Source organism: Equus asinus, chromosome X (genome assembly GCF_041296235.1).
Source record: "Equus asinus isolate D_3611 breed Donkey chromosome X, EquAss-T2T_v2, whole genome shotgun sequence".
Taxonomy (NCBI): domain Eukaryota; kingdom Metazoa; phylum Chordata; class Mammalia; order Perissodactyla; family Equidae; genus Equus; species Equus asinus.
This window is the reverse complement of record NC_091820.1, coordinates 14388703-14409350: the sequence shown is the minus strand read 5'-3', so window position 1 is coordinate 14409350 and position 20648 is coordinate 14388703. Positions and strand designations below refer to the sequence as shown.

The window sequence follows — 20648 nt, the reverse complement described above, 5'->3', positions numbered from 1 at the left end:
GATAAGTGCTATGATGGAAAAAAGAAGAGTGCTATAAGAGAGACCAAGAAGGAGGTGCAGGCAGTACGTTGGGGGGTCAGAAAGAGGGGGCATTCTTGGAGCTGAGATTTACAAAATGAGATGGGGCCACACAAGGGAAGTGCCTTCCTGGGAGAGGGAGCCACAAGTCCCAAATTCATGAAGCTGGAAAAACCTTGGAATGTTTATGGAAATCAAAGAAAAAGAAAGGCAAGTGTGGTGAGAATTTAGAGCAAGAGGGGAATGGAGAGGAGTATGAACTGAGGTGAGGGAGCTAGAGGGCCCAGAACAGGGAAGGTCTGATGGGAAGGAGTTTGGATGTAGTCTCAGTAAAACAGGAATTCATTAATTATGACTAACTTCATTTCTGAATAGAATTGATTTTCCTTTCTGCTGGACTGAGGGCAAGTCCTATTTAGTGTCCTATTTGTAGCAACTAGTATGACAGATGCTCAATAACTGCTGAACCATTTGCACCCTAATTAATGGTCATAATTTGGCTAATTTTTGGCTTACAAAGGCAAAATTAAAGGAGAAAAGAGAAACTTGCCTGAGATAACTCAGAGAGATTTGGAAGAGAGAGAAAGCAGGAAGGAGATGAAAGAGAAACTGTTTGCACTTCTGTTCATTCATTTCTTCCAGACTCACTGAGCCGAGCAGGTACTGTGTTAGGCACTCACGTGTGAGGAGGGGTGCTCATCAAAGTGAAATGAACTGAGGTCCAGCAAGTCAAAAACATAACAAAGTGCTTTGCAAACGTCAAGGAAACATGGTTGGAGAATTACGCATTTAAGAGAAAGAAAGGAAGTGGTGGTGAGCTTATTTTACAGTTCCCACAATGGCCACCAATTGGCATGTTGGCCCAAACAGGGTAGTTGAAAACTAAAAAAGTAGCTTTTAGGGTAGATGGAAGAGAGAAGCAGCCGATAACTGGCCACTCCAATAAGGTGCCTCTGCAAGTTGGTTGTCCCTCATTTGGGAAAGGTTTATACTTTAAGAGCCTTTTTAGCATATTCTCAAAAAATAAGTTTTGTACAAAGTTAGCAAGTCTAGGAAACGCTGCCCAAGACAATACATTAGTTTGAAAAGAAGATTTGATGTTTCACTGTCAATGGACAAGAAATACCTGCTAGAACAGCACCTTTAAATCTGCGAATGCAAGTACTCAGTCTTCCTCAAACCACTACGAATACGTTTGTTCAAACAAGCAGCAGCTGTTTACACATTTTTCTATCTTTTGGGGATGCTTAATATTTTGGATAAAGAAACATTCAGAGATGACCAAAGTTTAGAATATAATAATACATATGCCAGAAAAGATTTTGAAAAATTGGAACTTAAAAATTAGGAAAAACATTAGCAGCTCTCATTTTCAAATTCAGACCACTTTATAAAATTCACAAATACGATTCAAAATATAATACGATTCAAAAATAAAATATTCTAACAGGGATGGCAAACAGTGTAATGGAAAAGGGAATAGTATTTGATGGATAGCTTAGCATTCCATTGTGCAATGAACAATAATTTAAATACTGCTGTATTGATTCCATTTGGGGTTTTAGCAAAGCCTCTTACCCGGAGCCCGTGGAAGCGAGGATTACTGTAGAAGAGTTTCATCTGCTCAGATGGAAGTGGTCCTAGCACCTTCTGAATAGTAAAAAGTTGGTCAATTTCGCTTTCTCCAGGAAACAAAGGCTGTCCATCACTAAGCTCCCCAAGAATACAGCCCACCGACCACATATCCACAGACTTTCCATAGGGAGCCCTGAAAAGCAAGGGGAGAGATTTTCTTGGCAACTAAAGAAATATGTTTTAAAAATTTCCAAATTATTTTGATCAGGTTCATGATTTAAAGCATACTTGTGTATTTAAGGAATTAAAAAGTGTCATGTGGACAAAAGTGAAGTTGCAAAAAAAAGGAATTATGGATATCCAAGTAAAAATTCAGAACACAAGTGAATAAATCTATGCTAATAAACCCATCAGTTTAGTAACAATTTAGTGAGTATACACTGATTTGAAAACTAGTCACATGCAGGCATATTTTGAACATGAATGGCTTAATAAACCCTAATACAGCACAAATATCTGATGAGTTAACACCTCACTTGGGGAATGAAATGCTCCCAGGAAATGTATTTCTAGGTAATTATCCTTTAAGCTCTCTAAATGTCAACAAGTTACATCTTATCCATTTTTGAGTTCAGTCTATTAAAATGTACTACTGACTTATGTGTCTTCTTAAACAAACACTGAATATTTTTTAACCTCTAATTGCATAGAGTCACAATTTGTAATAGCTAAGATTGTGCTAAAAACTCTATTGGATTATTTACCTGAATCTATTTGTACCCTATGTATGTGGGGCTTTACAACAGCTATTTCCCTCTAAGCATTTTTCCACTTACTTAGGGGTTTATAGCTCTCTTCTAGGATCTGAGTTTACCAGAGGGCTTTAGGAATCTTACTGTCATTAATAAATGTAGGCTATGCACAAAAACCTAGGTATCCCCCCAAAAGCTTTATATGTATACCCCAATGTCTATAGCCTTAAGTCAAATTATGCATGGCAGACTAAGAAACCATATTTTCTTTAGTTTCAAACACAATCAAAGCTTTAAGAAGGAAAAGCCAAAAATAAAATACTTGAAAAAAACATGGGATGAAATTCTAGAATGCCATAATGATATAGTAGTAATATAAAACTTTTAATAAGTACTGTAAAGCACTATTAATACAGAATATATTTCTAGGATAATAAATCATTTTAACAACAAATCAGTATTTTATTTATCTCATTTTCTTCCCACAAAAACCTAAGAATCATATTAGGAAACTTCATTTAGATTTTGTTGGTAGCTTGTGGAGGAGGGAAGGATACTGATCTTTCTTCCATACAAGTATGCGAGCGAGAAAAGTGCCAGATGGAAAAACCAATGGAAAATCTCCACATACCCACTGTGAGCTATTTTTTCTTTTGTCCACTGATGTGAATAATTTATGCAGCTGGAACTATTTTGAATGTCAAGGACAAAGTCTTGAGAATGTACAAAAATGTAAATTTTTAATGTTAATCAAATAACTGATTTCAATGGGATTTTTACACAAATAATATGGTTCTTCAACCAGTACTTGACAACCGTTTAACTGGCAATATTCAATTTGGCTCAAATTAGTTGGAGTCCCCATCTACTTTGGTTGCTCCCACATATCTCTAAACATAACCTCAGTTTTCCGATAGGTATTATTAGGCAGCAAATACTCTCTGAAGTTTCACAATAAAGTTATTCTCAGAATTAATTCCCTGGGGCCATCTTATAGACAAAACCATATTACAACAAGTCTTTCTACCATACTTGAATCCTTGGATGGGGTTCTAAGAATCATCTACTTCATACCCATCTCTTCTTTGGCAAATTCTGTCCAGTAAACTCAAATTCCAATCCCTCCCAAAAGAAAATGGACTATGCATCACAGTGAGTCTAAACAGAGGTACACAGAAGAAGAAACACAGACAGACACAAAAGAAAATCAATCCTAAGTCCAAGTTTAAAAATGAGCATAGAAATTCTAAAATCTATCCGCACAAAGAGAAATAACAATGTGACTAACCACGATTTGTTTCCCAGGATAAAGTGCAAGCTTTTGATCTCAAAAAATAATAAAGCTTTCAATAACTGACACCAATAATTCTTATAGACTCTAGGTTAGCAATGAATCAAGGATTACCGCCAAATGGTTGGTGGACACTGGGAAATCAATTGCTAACATCCAAATAAACCCTCAGTAAGTAACTTAAACATACAGACATCACGATTTTCAGAAGAAATACAGAAATTGATATTTCTATTATATAAAAAGTATCTTTTAAAAATCAAATTTCTCATGTCCCCCAGATACATGTATGGCACACTGAAGAAAAGAGATGAAACCTACAATTTGTGCACTGGTCATCATTACTACAATAATTTATCTAATTTTATTTGTAGAGTGTGCCTTCTTTCTCCATTCTTAGATGGTCCCAAAGAAGGAAATACAAACTAGGGAAAATAAGAAAATACTACAACTAGGGTAGGTAGAGAATTATTAATGAAACTATGTGATGGAAATCAAGATTATAAGCTCCTTCTTAGGATCTAAAGTTAAAATGTATTAAAAAGAAGAACCTTATCAGAAGACTCTTTTCTGGTATTGACAGATGAATGAAACAGCATTGAAAGTAGAAGGATAGGCACAAAGTGGATGGACATGGAGGTGTTGGTGAGAAAAATATCAATGCAGTGCTAGTTTGAATGGCCATTTATCATCAAAGAGAATTTACACTGTTCAGAAGAAGAATGGTAATTGGTTCAATATTTACACCGTGTGTCTAGCAAAGTGGCTGAACATAAGAGATACTCTATAAGTAATTGTTGAATGAAAGAACGAACAAACGAACAGATAAGCCATAACGTCAAATTCTGTGGACATCCACATTCTTAATGTGGAAGATTATTAGCAAAGATGGCAGCAATAATTCACCCCATTTCTGTACACCTGCCACTCCACCCATCAAGAGGTCTAATTTATTTCTCTGTCCCTTAGCCCTGAGATCAGGGGTTAGCCAAATTACACACTTTGGCCAATGATGCAAAAGTCAGGCAAACAGAGGCTTGAAAACCACCTTTGCTTTGGGGTTTGCCCTCTTGCTCAGGGAATTCGTCTGCTATCGCATGAAGAAACTCGGACTAACCTACTGGAGGATGAGGCCCCATAGAACAGAGATGATCTGTCCCAGCTGAGATTCCCTAAACCACCTGGCCTCCAGATGACCTGCTAACTGACTGTAGCTACAGGAGTGACTGCGAGCGAGACCAGCAGAAGAATCATCCAGCTGAACTCAAATTGCTGACTCCCTCAAACTGCTGGCACCCAAAATCATGGCAAATAAAATGGTGCTTGTTTTATGCCATTAAGTCTTTAGGTACTTTATTACACTACAATAGGTAACTGGCATTTAATGAACTGAAGTTATCGTCTTCCATAGATGATCCCAAAGGTAATGATACAGGATCAGCTGGTGTCTAGATGTCATTCTATTTAGGGAAGACAACTTACCCAAGTAAGAGTTCTGGGGACCGATACCATCTGGTGGCCACATATTCTGTATAATTAGCATTATTGCCTTCTGATAGATTCCGAGCAAAACCTGAAAGATAGCAAAGTGCAAAGGTGTAATTTTGAAAAAGAAATAATTTCATGTTGGCAAAATATTTCAGTGTTAATAATATCTTAAAGCAGTATCAAAAGAACATAATGACTGGTACTGAATGGGCTGTTATTTACTGAATGTGTCCTTGTTACTTAAAAAAGCTAGTCCATTGTTCATACACCAATTAAAATATACAATGTATTCACTACAAAACCAGTCTCTCCTCCAGGCTAAAGAAATTCATGTTTTCAAAGTCATCGCATGTTTTTATAAGCATTCAGAGCATACCCAATAAATGTAAATCTTAGGAACAAAATGAAATTTCCACAAGAGCCAGAAGTCAAAACCAAACTAGCATGGCACAGTCAGTCATTACGTCTGCTATGTGAGACTTACATAGTATTTGTGTATCTATTGTTGCTGATCAGTAAGTAAACAACTAATGGTTGGCAATGATGGAAACAAAGCAGGCCAAAATTATTTTCATCTCCTAATGTGACTGAGAAGCGTATTAAGGAATCCTAATTACCTTATAGACTCTTATCATTACTCCCCACCCAACCCTTTCAAAAGGTTTTGGGGCCACAAAATAAACCAGCAGGTAAGTTAATTACCCATCTCACTCACCAAAAGCAATATGGGTTCATTGTGAATAGTTATAGAGAACCAGAACATTAAAATTAGGGGTAAAAACTAAAGTGTATGTCAGTTTTAAAAAGCAGAAAACAGTGTTTCTTAAAATGGAAGAGTAAAAAACAAAAACAATCACAGCAAAAAACAAAACCCCTAAATTCAGTTAATCAATACTTCTTTGTAAGATATATTTTGAAGAAATATTCGTATTTTTGATTGGAGTTCTTCAAGCCAAACAAAGGAGCTACACACTCTGGGAGGGAAAACAATTAGGAAGTCCTCGTCGGGGATGCACAGAGCACAGAATGTCACATGTGGTACTGCCATGTGGAATTTCCTGACCATTTAAAATTGTTTTTTCTTTAAGAAACGATTCTAGACCAAGAATACTCTTTTCCTATTATTAACCACTCTACAGGCATCTCTTGTATTTGTAACTTGCTTTTACAAATTTCAATAACTTTGGAGCTTAAGCAGATCACCAACTCACAGAATCATGGATGCAGAGCAAAGGGACTACAAGGTGCACAAAGGCTCAGTATTTGGTGGGAATCACAATTACGGATAGGAAGTCAGAAATAGATATTGTTCCTGAAAATCGTAATGCTAAGGAAATGCTAAAAATGCCAAGATCAAAATCTTTTAGATACAGCATTCAGTATTTCCTTTTTATTCTTCTAAGCACTTCTTAAGATATTTAGGATACAGTAGGACTCTTCTTTGCAATATTCCTTATCATAATGTATGAGAAAATTAAGCCCCATAAAACATTTTTCCTCAGGCAAGCAAGTTCATAATATTCAAATTCTTTGAAAACAGCTACGTATGCCTCCAATTGCTACACTGGACAAAATCGGTCATCCTACAAAGTGAATTCTTAGAATGCTTCCACTTCTCACCTATGCAATCCATCCCCTAAGCATTAATCTAACTTCTGCTTAAGATAAGGAGATGTGTTCTCATTTATATGTGGAGGTCTACATTGTATTTGTGATTATATTTGAATATATGAAAAAATAACATTAAAAAAAGTCGTTACGTTTCAGCATATGGATTAGGTAAAAGTATAATTTTAAAAATCGACCCATGACCTAAAACACCCAAATTTATAGTTTTAAAACTTTTCTGAATTATTTTAATTTAAATGTTTAATAGTGCTTAATAGAGTTTTATATCTATGGGAAACAATACACAATTTTCTACTAAGAGAGAATACAACTCAAAAATTTCCTTAAGTCATTATATTGCGAAGTCTTTTTCAAAGTGGTTCTGTATTCATTCATCTCAATTCATCTTGAATTTGTGTTTATTATTTTGGAGTTCTCTCTGATTAGACTGGAATGTGTTTGGTATTTAAACTGTTCTAGATGATAACTGGCCTTAGCAAGACAACATCTAAAAATAAAATCAGAAAATCAAAAAACAAAACAAAACAAAAACTTCCTTATACACTCAACTAGGAGCTGGAATATTATACATCAGTTACTAATCTCATTCACTGAACATTTAAATGGAAAAAATAGAATTGTTCTAAAAATATCTTTTGACCTTACAGATATATAACTATCGCATATACACAATACATATGTGTGTACTTACATAGGCATCTTTTCAGTGTTTGATTACACCTAAAACAATTTTTATCAACATTTAATTTTTTTTTTTTTTTTTTTTTGCTGAGGAAGCTTCATCCTGAGCTAACATCAGTGCCAATCTTCCTCTGCTTTTTTGTACGTGGAAGCCCTCGACAGCATGGCTGGTGAGTGGAGTAGGTCCGTGCCCAGGATCCAAACCCGTGAACCCGGGCCACCGAAGCAGGGCACATGGAACTTGAACCACTTGGCCATGAAGCTGGGCCATAAAAATTTTTGTTTAATATTTTTTTATCCAACTCAAACCAGAAGGCCATAGTGATATTTCCTAGAAAATTCTTTTTCTGGGGTCATTAAATGCTGGGCTTATGAATATATGCACATATACGTTTTTGCTTTGAATTCTCATTAAATAAATACTGCATAACGAATTTTTTTTTTTTTAAAGATTTTATTTTTTTCCTTTTTCTCCCCAAAGCCCCCTGGTACATAGTTGTATTTTCTTCGTTGTGGGTCCTTCTAGTTGTGCCATGTGGGACGCTGCCTCAGTGTGGTTTGATGAGCAGTGCCATGTCCGCGCCCAGGATTCGAACCAATGAAACACTGGGCCGCCTACAGCGGAGCACGTGAACTTAACCACTCAGCCACGGGGCCAGCCCCCATAACGAATTTTTTAAAATAGCAGACAATACTATGCAGAGCAAAGAGAGAGTAGCACTCTTCCAGCAATTTTTTAACATCTGACCCAACAGAATGTTCCTCTGCTAATTTAAGTCAAAACATAAAAAATACTTTTAATATGCCTGTAAAAGCTACCTATGTGTTATATTAAATTAATTCTGTACTTACAGGGCTCAATTTCTTTTTAACTTACCAAAGTCACACAGTTTCAAAACATCATTGTGGCTGATTAAGAGATTCTCTGGCTTTATATCTGGAGTATCAAGATTAAAGAGCAATTATTAAAAAATGTTCCATGTACTGCTGATTGACACTGTTAGATCACTGTAACGGCCCCTAATTAGAAATATCCAGAGTAATTTGAATCGAAACATGTAGCAGTGAAAAGCAGAGTAATACATTTTATGCTGGTGCATAAAAGTTTCAACTAATTTCTTTTTGGAAAACATGCAGACCACAACTTCAAAAATATTTTTTCTCTTTAAATCTTAAAGACATTAATTGGATCTCTGAAAGGAGTGTTAGAATAATTGAATCTAGGCCAGGAACTATTTTTACTTTATAAAATACTAATAATACACATTTTTGGAGATAGAATATAAAATGTTTATACCCACAAGATACCTTAAAAAACACACGAGAGTAAGTAGATAGCATTATATTTACTGTAAGAAAAAATCCATATATTTTCTCTTATGATTTTCTGTATAATTTCTATATTTACATATCTCTTTAGCTTTTCTGTGTGGTTCACAATTATAAATATCTAATCTGAAGCTATACTGGATGAGTCAAGATAAGATTTCTCATTTTGTCCATGGATCTTTTGAAGATGTTGTGGGAGTTGAGGAATAAAAATACACAAAAAATGCAGTTTAATTCTCCCCCTTGAAAGGCATCTCACAATTCTATTTTTAGAATACTTGTCATCTATATCATATGGTAGAGGTGAAAATGGAGAAAGGGAAGAAGTAGGAGGGAAATCTGTAGATTTCAGAATCATGGTTTCTACTGCTAATTCACAACCATTAATTCACTATACATTTAACCAAATCACAGTATCCATATGGAAATGCAGCTAAATAAGTTCCTCATTAATATCCTCAAACTCTGGTATAGATTATTATTAGAATCATTACCCTAGACACTAGATGTCCAGTTGACTTGGACATCTAGCCATGCCACCAACAACCTTGATAAGGTAACTGCTATGAAAGCCAAATGCAAGAGAAACATAAATTATCTCATTCTAGAAATAATAGGAGTTGGCACTCTTTACATGACCTTTAAGCTGTTCTTAAAGTGAGACTCTTTTTAAAGTGATATCCTTGTGTGTCTGTATAGGTAAATTAAAACGTAATATTCACTTATTTGATAGTTCAAAGACACGAAGTGGATATTGCAACACTTTCTGATAAACGTCTTTTAGCTTCATTATTGTATCTATTTGTGTCCCATTACTGTAAAACTCGGGAATGCAAGAGAGATTATCAGGAGAAGATAAATAGTATAGAGTCAAAGATGGTGCTGAGCAAGTAATTTGCCTTTTATTGCTATAAACCACCCACCTCATGCCAATAAAGAACAAAATAAAACAGCTTATGGAAATATAATCATGGCCTTTATGCAAGGTTGATCATGCCTGCAACCTGCAAACAATGGACTCTCTTCACTAATGGGTAGGGAAAATCAGGAGGTGAAGGTTCATACTGGAGGATCTGGGTCTAAGAGGAAATGAGAGGTGACTGTTAATGGGGGTCAGTTAGGGACCACCTCTAAAGCCTGATCTTGGGTTGTTTCACATTACCTGCAGGACCAAAAGGCAATGGAGAGGGTCTTTTCCTTACCAAGTAAGCTTCAAAGTTCACATCTGTTGATTTCCTTATATCACTAGGTGTTTCTACAGTTGAGAATGGATCTGGTTATACAAACACAGAGATCTCACCATAATATCCAAATAAATTTGCAGTCCATCCTTTTGGTAATAAAAAGGGAGACTTGGAGGCCAAACAATGTCATATATCCTGTACTTTCAAAGTATATTTAATTTAAATGGAATGTCAGTGCCTATGGAAATATTCTTAAGATGGTAATATGTGACATTTTATTGTTAACTTGATTTGATGTTTTACTATTTTCCATTTCAAAAATTCCATACTTACCCCGATGGACAATATCATTCTTATGGCACCAGTGAATAGCTTTGATTAGCTGATAGATATAACTTTTTACTTTTTCAGGTGGAACTCCATTTGGCATTTCTTCCAGCAATTCAAGCATATTCTAAAAATTAAATAGGGAGCCATTAATCTCCAAAATTAGGCAGGCCCATAAATCATGTATTAACAATTTTAAAAAGCATCTTGGATGATAATTCATCCAATAAACAGCACAAATTTTTTGTTTTGCTTTTCATCTACAATCTTTTTCATGCTGAAGCAGGACATTGCATTAAAATAAGGTTCTCTTCTAAGAGAAATTCCATTTTTACTACTCCCCAATGCTGTCCCAAATAATAATCCTGTGCACTTTCACTTTCCTTAAAACCTTTCAGGCATCATTTCAGCATAATTTCAAGGGAAAAGCAATCAAAGTAGAGATAAGACACTGTAAGGTATAAAGGAGGAGGGAAACAGTCATTTTAACACAGTGCACTGTGCATCTTTAATAGAACTTTGCAATAAAATCAAGCCTTGAAAATATTTCTGGAGGACCTGGAAAACACTCTTAAAGGAAATGATCCCTAAGATTAGCAGTGATCAAAACAATCATTACAAAAATTAAAACAGACTAGCAAATACTGTTGAAATAAAAATTCACAGACCCCAAACAAATCAAAATTCAAAAATTTTAGTGTGGAGTCAGAGACCATTCTAAAATTCATGCAGAATTGTTTATTAAGTAGAAACTCCACTTTAATTCCCAGATCAACCAAACATTCTCCATTCCCTCTGTAAAGCACAAGACTAAGGCCCACAGCAGAATTAAAGCTTATTGTTTGTAGATGACCATCTAGGACAGCACTTCTCAAAGTGTGATCTGTGGATCTCTGGAGGGGGTTCTCAGACTTTGCAGAGAGTCTATGAAGTCAAAACTAGATTCATAATAACACCCAGCTGTTTGCCTTTTTCATTCTTGGCATTTACACTGATGGCACAAAGCAACGATGGGTAAACTGGTGGCACCTTAGCATGAATCAAGGCATTGGATTCTTCAATGCCACATCCTTGCAGTTAAAAACAAAAAAGCCAGTTTTAGTTAAGGATGTCTTTGATGAAGCAGTAAAAATTATTACTTTTATTAAATTTCAATTTCTTTTTTTTGCGGGGGGGTGAGGAAGATTGATCCTGAGCTAACATCTGTTGCCAATCTTCCTCTTTTTGCTTGAGGAAGATTGTCACTGAGTTAACATCTGTGCCAATCTTCCTCTGTTTTACGTGGGATGCCGCCACAGTGTGGCTTGACAAGTGATGTTAGGTCTGCGCCTGGGATCTGCACCTGCAAACCCTGGGCCACCAAAGCAGAGCACGTGAACTTAACCACTACACCACCAGGCAGGCCCTAAATTTCAATTCTTTAGTACATGTCTTTTTAGGAATCTATATGATAAAATGAGGAATACACGTAAAGCACTTCTGCTGCATATCAAAGTCTAAAAGTTGTCTTAAGGAAAAGCACTTGGGTAATTGAGTTGCAAACTTTTCTTGTAGAACACCATTTTTTACCTCAACGAATGCCTGACACATAAACATATTTACGTTAACATATAATAGGTTTGTTACTATTATTTTTAAATGAAATTAGTAAATATTTCATATTGTTCAGTTTTGACTCCTAATGTGATAAATATTAATAGATAAAACCCACATAAAATAAAAAGCTCTTGGGGTTCTCAATAATGTTGAGAGTCTAAAGGAGTCCTAATACCAAAAAGTTAGAGAACTGCTGCTCTAATACAACTTGACAATTTTGTTCCCACCAACCAAGTTGTATACACAGAAACAATCAGTTGTTTGTTTATAACACTCCCATACCTATTTATAACAAATGCACTTATTATTTTAATATAATTAAATATCAAATAAACCAATGAAATAATGTTTTAAAAAGAGTTGTTGTTTATAAAAAAAGTTCAATACTTTGGAAAGATTTAATACAGGAAAGCCACTAAACATATTGCCATCTATGCCATCTAATCAAAGGTGAACGTAATAACTATAAACACTGGCAAGCGACAGGTGCTGGTGGGGATGAGGATCCTGCATTGAGATTGCTTTGCAATATTTTTAAGCTTTTGCTTCACTTTAAAGAAGCTGACAGACGATCTCATACGTGGTGTGTTATGGGCATGATGTATGCAAGAAAGACACATCAGAACTCCAATCAGAAGATCAATACCCAAAAGACATTGACTTTACCTCTAAAGAGTGGTAAATGAATATATATTGACATGTTTTAAGTTAAAATAAAATGTTTAAAGTATGCATGCATCATTTTTTAACAATTCTCCACTTGAATTGCCTTTATCAATTAGCAAATGCATAGGAGGTCCCAAAAACATAGGAGGAATAAGAGGGCTTTGTAATATAGAAAATAAATTGTATGTCTCATTTCATATTCAATTCTAAATTCCTCAGTGGTAGAGAGGGATGTTCCCCAATATCCATTCTTTCCTTACTCCACAGTAATACAATTTGTAAGTAGATGCATAGGTGCCCAGAATGAAGAGTACATTTCCCCTCTGCCTTGCAGTTAGTGTGGCCATAAAACTAAGTCCTGGCCAATGGGATATGATAGCTGGACAAGGGCCACATCTCAGGGGTGGTAGAGCAGAAAGGCAGAGGCAACCTGGGTCTCCTATGGCTGTGGAGCAGTTACCATACGAGCCTTGTACTGCCTACCTTTGTATTTGTACATGAGGGAGAAAGAAATTTCTATCTTGTTTAAGCCACTGTAACCCTGTGTCTCTGTTACAACCTCCTAACCCTTAAGAGCATCTGTCTCCTTGCCCTCTTGAGACTCATTATCAATCGTTAGGCATTGCCACTGATGGGACATTGTGATGGTCACCTTCCAATGAAAAACCACAGGACCAGGGCAAGAATCTCAGGTTTGGGAGTCAGAAGACTGGAGTTCTGGTAGCAGCTCTCCCAGTGACCAGCAGAGAGATCTCGGACATGACAAATCATCTGATGATTTCTGGCAATTCTTCCAATTGTTCATACTAAGTTGTTATTAATTGTCAATAATCACCATAAGTAGGACAGAAATAAAAAAGATAAACTGAAATAGATCTGTTGGAATTTTATTATTTGGCAGGGAAAACTGCAAACTGCATAATTATTTTTGACAACTAAAAAATAAAATAAAGAGCATCTGATTTTACAGCAATCCTCCTTTAATAACTTTTTTTAATATCAAATTTCAGTTTTATTTTGGTGGAGGTCCCTTAGGAAAACACATACATTGACACAGGAAAAGAAACCTTAATACAGGTTTTGGAAAAGAAACATAAAACAGTGCTTTAAAACAACAAAGAGCCCTGCAATATTTTTCAAACTTTGCTTGTAATGAAATTACTACATATATTTTTTTAATTAGAAAAATAATTTGTAAAGGCTGAATTAATTCGAAAGCCACATTATTGGTCAGTCATCTTGGCAACACTGCTTTCCATTTCGTGACGATGGTGGTGGTGGTGGTGACACTGTCATTTATGACATAGAAAGCATCTGGGAATTGGCCCAGAGCAAACACAGACCTCTCCAGTCTTAATCTTCTTTAGATAATAACATAGGAATCTAACAAGAGCCACCTATTTACTCATTAAGGAAACCTCTAAAAGGTCTGCCTGGCTCTAGCTTATTCTACTCTTGGTAAGGCACTTATTTAAGCTCTTGACAATAACCAACTGCTGTAGGCGAGCTACTCTCCAAGAAATTCATAGGCACACAATATTGATTACTGTAGCATACATTTGCCCTTAGGTCACATCATTAAAATTGTCACTAACAGTGAACAATTTTTTAAAAGATTACTGAAGCAAGTATGCAGATAACGCGAACAACGCGTGCTTTTCTTCTTTTCTCCCATGCTTCCAATTCCTTACTTGTGGTCTCATCTACCTCCTCAAGCCTCACTTTATGCCTCCTGCCACATCTTCTTCCCTCAAAGCCAAAGCACTGGCAATTCACAAAAGGCTGCTTCATGAGCCCACTCATTCGCCACTCCAGGTCTGATTCAGACACCCATCCTACGCTTGCGAGGTATCTTACACATACCTCTATCATCCTGTACCATCACTGTCAATTTACTTGTCTCTCCCTCAGAGGCCATGCTTAGCTTTAATTAAAATAAACCAAGTCTAAACATTACTTGTTTAACACAGATTCTAACACTTCAGAAGCCAAATCAATATACTATTGAAAGTTAAGATTATCTCTGTACAGTTAAATTGTATAAAATCCTTCAATATATCTCAGGACTTCTAATGATTATGGATAATATTTTCAAAGTCTTCCGATTATGAGTACATTGACAAGTCATACTAGATAATACTACTTCCTTGAAGAGTGTCAGAAACAGCCCTAAATAAAAGAATCAGGCAAATCTCCATAGCGTCGACTAGTGACTTACTTTTTCAACATACTCAAACACCAAGTACAATTTCCCCCGCCGACGAAAGGCTTCCTTTAGTTCCACAATGTTTTCCTGTTTGAGAGTACGAAGCATTTTAAGCTCTCGTAAAGTCGTTTCCTTGACTTCTTCATTTTCTAAAATGTAAAAAAATGGTGAATAGAATAAAATTAAAGCTTTCAAACTACTGTTCAAAAAATTCTAAGAACATTGAAAACATAGCAATTTCACTTCCCACTTTGAGTACTTCTGCATAAAAAGTCCAAGGATGGAATATTAAATATCACATTTTCTTATTGAAAGGATCAAGAACAACAAACTTAAAGAAGAAAAGGCTTACTTGACCAGCATGAACCTAATTTTCTGCCTCTATTTTCTTATACTCCTTAGGGTAAAGTGTATGAGTAAAACACAGACTTATAAATATGACAAATGACTCCACTGTCATTTTAACTCTAACACTACATACTGGTGAGGGAGTTTAAAAGGGTAAAAAGGCATCAATGGTCTCTGTGTGCAGAGCAGCCTCTGGGCAGCATCTGTAGCAGGTGATGTTTTCAAGTTTGGCGTAAAAGAGCATTTCATTTCTCAGGTTGCATGTAAGTCATCTTAGTGAACAGAGGTCATGTGCCAGGCACCCCCAAGGCAGCTCACCATCAAGTCACAGGGAATTTTTAGAGTGTCTGATCTCCTCTCTGAATAGCAGCTACTGTCCTGCTGTGGCATATCCATCTGTCCATCCCAGATGCTGTAGCTGTACTGTGCTGGAGAACTAATGCTGAACCCATATACCCTTCCGTATCATCAACTCCACTCATGCTAACCCCCCCACACATGGAGGAAGGACAGAAGTCACAGTAACTCTAATGGATTAATCGGCAGGGAAGCAGGGAACATAATATTTCATTTTAAATAAGTTTTTATGACAGCTTCAGATTTAGCCGGGAAAGTCTACCTACCATATCTATGCATGTATATAGTAGGATACAGGTTCATAATCCCTTATCTGCAATTCCAAAACTCCAAATATTAGTCTAAAAACTGAATGCTTTCTCTAAGTTTATGGCAAATCTCTTTAGAGGCAAAACCTGAACTGACATGAGACCACTTACAGTCTTTGTTTATCCCACTTAGCAGGAATATTCGTATGTTGTATTTTAGAAACAGTATCTGATTACAGGGTACTAACATCACATGCTCTATTTCCATTCTAAAATCCAAAAGTCATGAATTCTACAACACATTTGGCTCCAAGGTTTTGGGTAAAAGGTCAGAATCCCAGATTGAGAGTCTAAGTTGTGTGACCCTCAGGTTCAGGCACGTCTAGGGACGAAGAAAATGGAGTTTGGGGAAAGGGGTAAGAAAGATTAAGATGCCTTCTAGGAAGAAATGCTTCCTAAGCAAGACACACAAGAGGAAAAAGCCTGAAGGGGCCAAAGCAGGAGGGGAGATTCTAAATGCAGTGCCAGGAGTACTTAGATTATTTTCTATCCCAGCCCCTCTCCCAACCCCCATTCAAACTGAGTTCAAAGAAATTAGACTGTAATAAAAGCAGGGTCTGTGTAGCACCAGAGGATCCGTGACAAACAGGGAACATGAAGTCAACACTCCTTTGTGAACTGGTTACACAAGTGAAATATTCTCCCTACTTCAGCAAGAAAATTGTTGGAGACGCTGGAGCCCAGACTAGGAAAGGGAAGAGAGATACTGCCCATCCGAAGGCAAGAACCAGCAGGAGCAAAGGCCTACAGCGGCATAAGCAGTGAACCAGCCCACATCAGGGGGTCAACTGGGAACGGGTACTCACAGGGCCCATGGCAGGGGAAAAGAGCATGAAACAGTGAGGGCCACCTGGCAGCAGGGGGAATGCATGGCAATGTGATCAGGGGACTTCCCAAAGTGGCTGAGAGGATTGGGGGGGAGGGGGCAGAGGTCCAGCTCTTCTGCAAGTTGGGGCTGAGCCAGAGGTGGTGTTTTGCGACTGTTAGAACTGCCTTTAGTCCTCTGAAGAAGGCTAACCTGCCCCTCTGTTAGCCCATCAGAGTTACTCTCAAGGTTGGGGTAATCAGACTAAAATCCACCTATCTCTAAGACAGCGTGCCACACAGACCTCAGCAAGAAGCAAATGCTCTTCCAACGAGGAAGTAACTCAGCAAGAGACAACTCATGACCTGGTCCCTGTCTGTTTTCCATCCCCATCCCCATCCCCATGCCATGCCCTCCTCCTCCTCCTTCACCTTAGTCTTTCAGTTCCCAAAACAGCCTCAAACTTTGTTTTTCAACCTTAGGGCCTTTGAACTTGGTCCCTCTGCCTAGAACTCTCATTATACTACCCAGACTCTACAGGGCTGGCTCCTTCAGGTTTCAGTTTAAATGTCACTCCTCACGAGCCTGGCCCAGACCACTAAACCAAAGCAGGCCTCCATTCCCATTATTCCTTATCACAGTCCTCTGAACTTTCCTTTCACCAGTTTCATTTCTGTATCTGTTTGCTTACTGGTTTACCATCTGTGTGGCCACTCCTGTTAAACCGAGAGCTCTAGAAGAATAGGCCTAAGTTGTGCTGTTCAACAATTCACAGCCAGCCATGGAGCACTGTACCTGCCACAGAGAGGGGATGAAGAAATACTTCCTACCCAAATACTTGCCCCGGTGCTCTGAGGAAATCTTTGCTCATATGTGGCCAGCTCTTGCTCCCTTAAGCCTTAGGGGAAGCAGCAATGTGATGGCAATCAATAAGCACTTTGCCCTCTCAGTTTTGAGTGCAGTGCTTTCAATCTCCTCTCTCTAGAACTTTGAAAGGGCAGCTTTTCAGGCAACAAGACAAACAATTTATTTTCCCCTCTTCACCTCTGCCCCTGCTTATCTTCTACAGTATGTGATTAGGAAAAATGGAGGTCCCCAGAAGACTGATAGCACTAAAGGTCAAGAACACATATATATTGAATCATTAACAGCATCCATAAGCTATGCTGGAGCTGGGTACAAATAAGTGTTGCAACAAAGTCCACAGTAAATACAGCTGGTGTATCTTTTCTAATCAAATGCTTGGTGAATTCTTGGTGCCCAAAAAGCCACTGAAAAAAGGGAGCTTTGTATTATTAGCAACTTGTGGCAGTTTCACTTTGCTTAACAGATAAGGCCACCTCAGAACGGCTGAAGCAGGATGGCTTTAGTAGAAGGAACAATGGAGTAAGATTTGGGAGACCCGGACTTTGAATCCTTTTAACCACCTAGCACTGTGACACGTGACTATGGGCAAGCCACGGGCATCCCCCTGCACACACCCTAAAAAATCCCATGGCCTTTTCCAAATCTAATAATCTATGATTTCTTTTCATTAAAATCTCATTATGAGCCTAAACCTCATTAAATTTTGGTACTTTCTTATATATACATCATTCAAATCTATACTGACTCTACCTAACAATGGCTATAGAGAGAAGAAAAATGAATCTTGAAAAAGCAGCTCACAAAATCACCTAGCATGCAGTGCCAAAGCCACCTCATTTAAGCAGGCTATCTTTTATGAAATGAAGACTTCTCTAATTTATGCCAGTCATAGTTATTAAAAGTTGAGGTAAGCGGGGCTGGCCCCGTGGCCGAGCGGTTAAGTTCGCGCGCTCCGCTGCAGGCGGCCCAGTGTTTCGTTGGTTCGAATCCTGGGCGCGGACATGACACTGCTCATCAAGCCACGCTGAGGCAGCGTCCCACATGCCACAACTGGAAGGACCCACAACAAAGAGTATACAACTATGTACCGGGGGCCTTTGAGGAGAAAAAGGAAAAAATAAAAGAAAAAAATCTTTAAAAAAAAAAAAAAGTTGAGGTAAGCACTTCAACATTAAGATTGTAACGAATGGGAACCGGCAGGAAGTGGAGTTATTAATTCCCTAAGTGCAAACAAAATGGTCTACTTTTCATTATTTCATTACTTGGTATATCCTGTCAATTTTTTTGTCTCTCTGAGAACTTTTAAGATTCCTGGCTTACCTTGTACATTATGATGAAAATTGTGGCAGTAAACGATCAGCTGATGGGGAAAAGGAATGCCCATTCCACTTACACATGCTTCTCTCCTCAGAGGTTCAGAAAGTAGCAAAGCTCTTCAGTGAGGCAGTTTTTTTAAAGGTGGTAGCACAGCCCACTGAAGTGAGCACAAAAATCCCTGCCTTCCAGTTGAAATAATCCCGTGGATTCTTTATTTAGGATAGGCTCCTCCAGTTTACAAACGAAGAAACCAAGTCTAGAAAGAATAACTTTCTCAGGGTGAATGAAGGGAATGTCACACTGAGTAGAACACAGGGACATAGACGACATGGTGTAAGGCAGCGAGTGAGCTTTGGAGAGTGAGTGGGAACACCCACGTTCAGGTCTAGACTCTGTTACTGCTTAGCTGAGTGGCAAAGCAGCATGGTGTGTGCAGAAGAAAAACTCAACAAAGATCCTGGGGTCTGCATCTTAGTCCCAGTTAATCACATGCTAACTGTACAGTTTTGGGCCTTGGGTTCCTCAGCTGTAAACTGGAGTTGGGGTTCTACCAGATGATTCTGAAGGTCCTTCCAGCTCTAAGAGCTGGTACTTCCATGCGATTCCTGCTTAAGTGCATGCTGGTGGATCTGGTCATCAGTTACTACTGAGGGTGTTTGGCTTAGTACAGGCAACCCTGACAAAGTTATGTAAGTTCTACTGAGTGAAGAATAATTGGTAAGGTAGAAAAAGGACACTACGTAAAAAAACTAACCTACTTCTAAGCTTGCCAGTTAGGCAAGTTAACATATGTAAAAAATAAGAAGGAAGATTCACTAAAGAAAACAACTTTCAAGAAGAAAGATCACAAGGAGTAAAAGAAATGCAAAGACAAGTAAGTGATAAAAAGAGAAAAATCTAAAGATTAGCAGAAACTCTATTGTAGCTCTATTTTTAAAGAACTGTGGGCTTAGAAAAGAAATCTAGAAATAGCTGTAACCTACTTTATGAAATCACAAACCTGACATTCTTGTATAGCCAAAGAGGGCCCCCCATATGGACCTATAAACAGGTACAGTGGAAGCAAGGGAGGGTGGTCAACCCATCCTTGCACAAAACCATAAGGGTACCATGTTTGAGTCTAGTTGCCCCGACTGAAGAAGAAACATCAACAGGAGGACAATTAACATGGCCAGGGGAGTGGAATGGTGGTGCTGCTGTCATATATACCAGAAAAAGATGAGAACCCTTAAATCTTCAGAGATGAAGGCTAAGTAAAGCCGAATGTAAATTTATTAAATCATGAAAGGTGCAAAATGTTCACCAAATCCTAGAAGAATCCCTGACGTTTGAAAGAGACTCATTTTGGACATTAAAAGGAAGTGTGGTGAAATCATGACTAGCCAGAATGCTCAAGCTTAGTTATTGAATTCTCTGTTTAACCAAGGGTTGGAAAGTTTGTTTCAAGGTCTCTCTTACAGAGAAATCAGGCTCTTGAATTTAAGGACCAAAGATTATGAATTCTTGTTTTGTTCCATTATACAAAATAAGAAACAAAAGTTACCTCGATCCAGAGATCACAATAGAGCTTTCTAGTGTTTGGGTGAAAATAAGGATGAAATAAATTGAAGGAAAGAATGGATGATCAGTTAAACATTTTCTCATGATTAAGAATAAATACGTGCATTCCAAGAGAACAATATTTATTTGCATAAAACATAAACAGCAGCAGGATATGAAATGCAAGCAATTTTATTTGATACAAAAGCAGACACAAGCTAAATTCCATCTTCACCGTAGACTGTTACACAGCTCCCTGAGAGGCAGCCTCCTTGCCATGTACTGAGGCCCACTGACAAGTAGGGAGGATCCCTCCCTACCCCATCACCTGTAAACTCAGGGAAGGACTGAAAAGTCCAAAAAAG

The 20648-nt window shown here is 37.7% G+C and overlaps 1 protein-coding gene across 6 annotated transcripts in view; it reads right to left on the bottom strand.

The window, feature by feature from the left end:
• Window positions 1-20648, bottom strand: part of CDKL5 (cyclin dependent kinase like 5) — a 185842-nt gene that overhangs the window by 37098 nt on the left and 128096 nt on the right. For all 6 annotated transcript variants that reach the window (XM_070502015.1, XM_044763101.2, XM_044763103.2 and 3 more), the window contains 5 exons: window positions 14755-14891; window positions 10281-10401; window positions 8312-8371; window positions 5119-5209; window positions 1597-1786 (listed from right to left, as the gene is read on the bottom strand). In XM_070502015.1, the coding sequence (XP_070358116.1) occupies window positions 1597-1786; window positions 5119-5209; window positions 8312-8371; window positions 10281-10401; window positions 14755-14891 (599 nt within the window). The remainder of the gene's footprint in view (window positions 1-1596; window positions 1787-5118; window positions 5210-8311; window positions 8372-10280; window positions 10402-14754; window positions 14892-20648) is intronic.